At 41.0% G+C, this 7,197-nt stretch overlaps 1 protein-coding gene and 1 pseudogene across 1 annotated transcript; one reads left to right on the forward strand and one right to left on the reverse strand.

Annotated features, from left to right (window-relative positions):
- Positions 1–1,311: 1,311 nt before the first annotated feature.
- LOC122531996 lies at positions 1,312–2,885 on the forward strand (annotated as a pseudogene).
- Positions 2,886–4,015: 1,130 nt separating this feature from the next.
- On the reverse strand, positions 4,016–6,059 carry LOC122532006 (cytochrome P450 9e2-like). The gene has a single exon (XM_043660410.1). It carries the CDS (start codon positions 5,914–5,916, stop codon positions 4,405–4,407), a length of 1,512 nt encoding a protein of 503 aa, XP_043516345.1. The 5' UTR covers positions 5,917–6,059; the 3' UTR covers positions 4,016–4,404.
- Between the last annotated feature and the right edge of the window lie 1,138 nt (positions 6,060–7,197).

A 7,197-nucleotide genomic window follows, 5' to 3' on the forward strand; every position in this document is an offset into this window, starting at 1 on the left:
CACTGTAAACGTGTTTCAAAAATCATATTCCTGGCGCATTCATTACGAACAATCTCGATTGTTTTACTTAATGTAATTCCCCAATTCACCGTTCTTTAAACGTAGAGTGCGCTAAAAAAGTAATTTTGTCGGTATACTATGTCGGTATTTCAGATCCCCACGAAACCTCGTAAGATACTTGGTCTACTTATTTGTGTCGATACCTTTCAAGTTACCGGCAGTTCAGCCAAGTACCAAACCGTACGTGAAAGGCAGAGACTCCTATCTGAAGTTGCCGATCTACGCGATCCAACGCTACCGGAAATATTCCGAGAAACTCGAGTGCTTCGAGGCGGATCAATTTTTGAACAAAAAACGTGTGGTCAATAGTGGAACGTATTTGCCATTCGGCATAGAATCGAGGAAGTGTATGAAGGGTGAGTCTCGTAACACGACATCAAATAACTCATAAAATATTTGTTACGAAAAAATGTTTAGGAATTGCATGGCTTCTAGGGGGCCATATAGCACTGTAATCAATTTTGTTATTTTGCTCTTTTATCAAGATATGAAGGTTATCTTCAATTTTTTAAATGGAACAGTTAATATTTCTTCCCGAATTCGGATAAAGCGTTGAATTCTACATAAAAAAGTATTACACCAAATAGGATCTAAAATACATAGTTACTGAGATTAACGGTCTTTTCTCATACAACATAAAAAAATATTTTTGCTAATATCTCCTTAACTATCAGCCACATGATAGTTCATTGTAAGAGGAAAACTAGGAAAGTTTGAAACAAAGCACAGGAGTAATCAAACATTAGCCAAGAATAATACACAATTTTTCTGGTCGCGACCGTTTCAATTATAACATTCTCACGTGTCTGCAACTACGGGACATTAACCGTACGTATACATGTGTACGTACATATGGATAATACATAAGGACAGTACATTTATCAATCTATTAATTGGTAGATAAAATTACAAGAGACAGCGAACATGACGTAAATAGCTGTAGAGTAACAGTACTGTGTTAGAATAACAAGTCACATCTCTTATCTGTAACTAGATAAGATTCGTTCTAAAGAATACGGCACGAATAGTTCGCGTTCACAGCTGCTGCCAAACTCTCTGCGTTCGCTCTTCTGTTTTTCTTTGTCAACGGACTAAACGTAGCCGGTGATCGTTTAGTCTGCAATTATCCAACCTCCCAAAACTAGTGGATAACCTCTCCTGGAAAGTGCACGAGATAGTGTACGAAGAAAAGAAAGAGGCTAATGCTGATCTAGTTGCCGATAAGAGGAGAATACCTGTTAGAAGCGAGAAATGACTCATCTGGAAATGAACTGGTGGTCGATAATCGTAGCCGGTTTTACTCTACTACCGAGCCATTCGTACTTTGACTTCTTTGAGAAACGTGGGATTCCGTACGTCAAACCGATGATGTTTTTAAGAGGCTTGTAGGAGACACTTTTCCAACAACTCTCGTTCGCCGAAAAGAGTTACAATATGGATCCCGAGTCAAAGTACGTTGGTGTCTTCGAGTTCGATTCGCCTCTGCTCGTGATTCGAGACCTCGACCTGATCAAGTCTATCACCATGAAGAATTTCGACCACTTTCCAAACCATAGAATGACTTTCGATCCGGACCTGGAGCCTCTCTTCTCGAACAATCTCTTTTCCACGACGGAAGGTGGAAGAATGTACGGAACATGTTGTCACCGGCTTTTACGTCCAGCAAAATGAAATCCATGTTCGTGTTGATGCGTAATTGTGCCAAAGAGTACGGCGATTATTTCGCTTCTTTGCCTGCCGATCAGTCGAAAGAATTTGAGTTGAAAGACGCGTTCAGCAAGTACACCAACGACGTAATCAATGCCACTTGCGCGTTCGGCATTGACGTTAACTCGATGAAGAATCCGAAAAACACGTTCTATTGCAGACAAGCAACCAACTTTGGAATATCGCAAGCTCTCAGGCTTTTCGCGGGGAGACAGTTCCCGTGGTTATGCCGATTGCTCGGTATCAAGATATTCAAGCAGGAGATTGCCGACTTCTTCAGAGAGTTGGTAGCCAACACGATAAAACTCTGAGATGAAAACGGTATCGTTCGTCCAGACATGATTCAGCTGATGTTGGAAACCAGAGGGAAATTGGGGTCAGGCAAAGAGTTGACCATCGACGACATGACCGCTCAGGCGCTCATCTTCTTCTTCGCTGGATTTGAAGGCACCTCCACTCTCATGTGCTTTACCGCTTACGAGGTCGGCATCAACGACCAAGTACAGAAAAGACTACAAGAAGAGATCGACCAGGTTTTGGAGGATTGTAAAGGCCAGGTCACGTACGAGGCTATCAACGGCATGAAGTACCTGGAGGCTGTCATTCTCGAGAGTTTTCGGATGTACCCGGCGGCGATCGGTAGCGACAGAGAAACCGTTCGAATTGCCGCCACGCGTGCCGGGAGCAAAGCTGTACGTTGTGCAACAAAATGACGTTGTGTGGATACCGATCTATAGCATTCAACACGATCCGCAGTAGTACTCGGAGCCAAAGAAATTTAATCCTGACAGATTCTACGACAATTCGAAACAGTTGTCCAACTCTCTCCCGTTCCTAACATTTGGAGTGGGCCCCAGGATGTGCATCGGCAATAGGTTCGCTCTGTTGGAGACGAAAGTTTTACTCTTCTACATTTTCGCCAAGTGCAACCTCGCTCCATGCGCCAAATCCTCTATACCGTTGAAACTGTACGCGAGGGGGCTCACCATGATACCGGAGAACGGCTTCTGGCTGAAAATCCAGCCAAGAATGCAAAGAAAGCGGAGCCCGAGAAGATTCCCATCCCAAAGACGACCACACTCATCGAGAAAATTCCCGACTGACATCTGGACAATTAGTGGACTGGACAATTCTTCGTGGCAGCAACGTTGAAAGCGAGTCTGTGACCGATTTGTTTTCATTCATTCTACAATTAGTTATAATATGCTATAATGGAATGTGATATACATATATAAAATGTAAAGTTACAACATATAAATCGGAAACGAGCATCTCTCATTCTAGCCTGTAAAATGTATGAATTACGCGTAAATGTGCAAAAATGGTCTTCTGCTGGAAATATTTCGGATATTTATTTAATTTCTTCAATTTATTTTAAATGCACAAGTTACGAACGATTATTTGCGCATTCACGTTTTCAAGAACAAGATGGTATTTATCTTTTTTTTTTATTGACCTCTGTTGCGCGAGAAAAATTGTTAATTCTCACGACTTTACAGTAAAATAAAATGACTATTTGAAATAAATATACTGACTTTGGACTAAATTGGAAAAATAATCATATGATTACACACACACACATTATCTCCATATAATCATCGTATCTAAGCGTTATCGTTCCCAGAAGAATATAACAATATGTTGTATTCTCTATAAATTTTAAAAATTTTGAAACGAATAACGATAACATCCGCCTACTGCTTTTGAACAATATGTACGTACGTTCTTCCTGAATATTAACGACAAGAGTTTCTTTTCTTTTCTTTTTATTTATTCGTAAGATACTTTCCAATCTTCTCTGGAGATTTTTCTGATTTATTTGAGCACTGATTTGTGCACATGCGTCCTTCCACCTTTTCTTATACTAGTTTTCGAAAAATTCGAAAAAAAAATTCTATTGTCGGCACTATAGTGAAATTTGTCTACCACTGTGCATTCGTAGCAACATATACGTTAGTATGAATGTATTCGGCGATCGGATATGATGTAATATACTTCTTATTTTTTGTTCATTCGCAAGGTATGAGTCATGCGAAAGTGTATCCATAAATGGATAATGCTAGTGTCGGCAATGCTTTGTGAATCATTTTGAAAACTAGGCTCGACAATGTTCATTTGCTAATGTCGTAAACAATGGATACGAAACTTTTTCGTTATAACATCTAACTCTAAGAGATATCGGATAATTTATCTACATAATAACACAGCAATTCGAAGTGTTACACATGAAATAAAAGCAACAATCGCCCACAGAAAACAGATGCGATTTCCCAATTTTTTTCTACTAACAATAAGTTGAGAGTCGAACTTTACGAATAGAGACACGCTCGAATCAAACGGTCGTTTCATTGAAGTATCCGTTCGTATCGTATCGACAATTTCTGAATTTCAATGAATTGCAATATACGATAATTGCTCTACGCCAATGAACGGATTTTGATCAAGCGCGTTACAACTTCAGTGGTTTGACAATACAAAGAACAAAATTGTGCAAAATAATTTTTAAATGCCCGTGTTGAAGTCGTATATGCGATCAAACATCAAACATCTACATGCATAATACTTTTAGGTAATATTTTCGTTTCACGTTTAATTGCAGGGAACAGCGCTGGCAGAAACGGTGGAGAAACAATAAGATCATTTCCTCGGCTCGATGGCCAGCCAGAATCCGTTTCTCCCGGTGACACTAAATACGCCTTTCTCGAACTGCAACGGGGTGATTGTTCTCGGCGCGAGCCTGATATTGCATTTGGCAAGAACGTGAGAGAACAACACTTTCATTTCCGTCAGCGCAAATCGGTTGCCGATGCACATCCTCGGCCCAAGACCGAACGGCAGGAACGCGTTCGAATTGGCGACCGTCTTGTTTTCGTAGAATCTATCCGGGTCGAATTTCAAAGGATTCTCGTAGTATTTCGGGTCTTGGTGGATCCCAGTCACGGGAATCCAGATGCTCATCCCTGCCTTGACGGTGAACGATTTGTCGCCGGGTCGCGCCGGCGGCAGTTCAAAATCTTTGACGCACATCCTTTCTATCAACGTAGCGATCGGATAAAGTCGTAAGGTTTCGTTGATCACCGCGTCTAGGTACTTCATCTCGTGTACCGCGTCATAAGTCAGCTCACCGTTGTTATTTTTCAACGTCTCGTCAATCTCCTGCTGCAGCCTTTTGTGAACATCCGGATTCTCGGCCAACAGGTGCGCTACTATGCAGGATTGCGACGAGACAGTGTCGAAACCGCCGAAGAAGAAGCTGAACGCGTGATTCGCCATATCTTGTACAGTCATCTCTTTCCCCGGCTCTCTTTTCTTGTTATTGTCCATGAACAGCTGCAAAATGTCCGACCTGCGATCGCCGGTCCGTTGTCTGGTCTCCACCGTCTCTGCCACTTGGTCGTAGAAAAATTTGGCAATGTGACTATCCACGATCTTGAGTTGTAGCAGCTCTACTAACCACGGAGCGTTTCTGTGTGCCAAAATTATCAGGGACTTCTTGAATGTTGCCAGTGTCGTGCATATTCTACCATACATGTAGAACACATTGTTCGGTTCCTTGACAGAATCGATGGACACGTTGTAAACGCAGCTGGCGATCACGTCGTTCGTGTATTTCGTCAACAGACCCTTCATCTCCGTTTCGCGTTGCTCCTCCGGCAGATTTGACAAATGCTCGGCGAATCTGCTCGCGCATTCCGACATCAGTTTAAACATGGTTTTTATCTTGCTGGAGGTGAACGTCGGTGACAGCATGTTTCTGTGATCTTTCCATTGTTCACCGTTCATCATGAATAGCATTCCTCCTAGCATGGGATCCACTTTTTTGTTCAGCTGCGGACGATGGTCTGAAAATTGTTCGGCGTTCTTTATGGTGACGGCCTTGATCAGATCCAGATCGCGCAGCACTATTATCGGCGTGAAAAATTCATAGAAACCGATGTATTTCGCTTTGGGATCCATTTGATAAATCTTGACAACAAAATCCGGCATGGTGATCTGTCGTCTAGCGAACGATCCCATGTTTCCAAACAGCGGCGTCGGCGGAACGTGCACAATGCCATGCTTCTTGAAAAAATTGTGATTCCTCGTAATAAAGTAATAGAAGGCAACGATCACCGCCACCAACGACAAAGCGATTGGCAGGTAGTCCATTGTGGCGTATCCACGGAGCACAGTGGCAAGTGACTGTAATAACGTGACGATCCTCGCTCTGACAGCTTACCAAGCAGACTAATGAAGAGTCGGCACTGAATGAAAACCGGTTCTACACAGGGACGGTGTGCAGGAACGTATGAATGTCTTCCAACTCCCTCCCAGTTTGCGCCAGGCTACGCTCGGTCACGATCAAGTTGTCATGCTGCTAACATCGCGTTTATAACCAACTTTATCGCACGTGATAACTCCCACTCGTCGATCGCTAACATATATCCATATATGGGTACAATATATATGTATATCCATATATGGGTAAGAGGAGATACTATCTCTCGCTTGAGGAGATACTATCTCTATGTGAATTTTCCATTCTTTTCGTCCAAAATACTCTTTTGCGATGCACTTTCAAAGCGTCCGAATATAAAAACAGCAACAGCCTGGTTAATAAATGAAGAAAGAAAATTATTCAGCATCTTCTTTGTCAACGTCTCACAAACGTGTCTTATTCTTAGACAAAAGTTGAATGGTTTCAAAGGAAGAATTAACTGATTATTATTTTTTAATGTTGATGCACAGAAGACGCTTTTAGTATCTAGGTTTAAGTTTTAGATTAAAAAAACTTTTTAGGACATTTTAGGTCAAACAAACGTTTGTTTTTTTAAAACATTACTCGGTTCAGCTAGGCGAAAGCTGTGTAAAAAAAGTATTGAACTATTTATATCGGAAAATTATTAATTAAGGAGATATTTTAATTATAATTCAGAATATATTCAGAATATATCTATATTTAATTATAATAATTCAGAATATTATCTGTAGCAGCACCATAACATGAGGCTAATTATTTATTGCGATTGGAATAAAATAATTACTTATGTCACTGCTGGACGAATTAATTATCAAAATGACTATCACTTTTGTAATCTAATTCTCAACGAATGTTTATTTCTACATCTTTCAACATGTGTATTCAGCTGGTCCATATCAACGTATCAACGTAGATTTTGTCTTTTAAAGCCGACAGACGAAAAAAAAAAGATCTGATGGGTTCGAATCTGGTGAACGAGAGAACCTGTCTTATCTGACTTTAAAGAATACAAAATTTGACTTTGACAGAGTCTCACACTGCAATATTTTAGCTGAATCATCTCTTGTTAGCACAAGGATATTAAACATGCGCTTGAGTTATAGTCGCTCGAGTCGATACGGCCGGAGGAAACAAATAGCTGAGCGTCCAAACTGACCTTGAGGATTCAATTCGTAGTTCCTTGCTCCGTC

Source organism: Frieseomelitta varia, unplaced genomic scaffold (genome assembly GCF_011392965.1).
Source record: "Frieseomelitta varia isolate USP_RPSP 00005682 unplaced genomic scaffold, Fvar_1.2 scaffold_43, whole genome shotgun sequence".
Classification (NCBI taxonomy): Eukaryota; Metazoa; Arthropoda; class Insecta; order Hymenoptera; family Apidae; genus Frieseomelitta; species Frieseomelitta varia.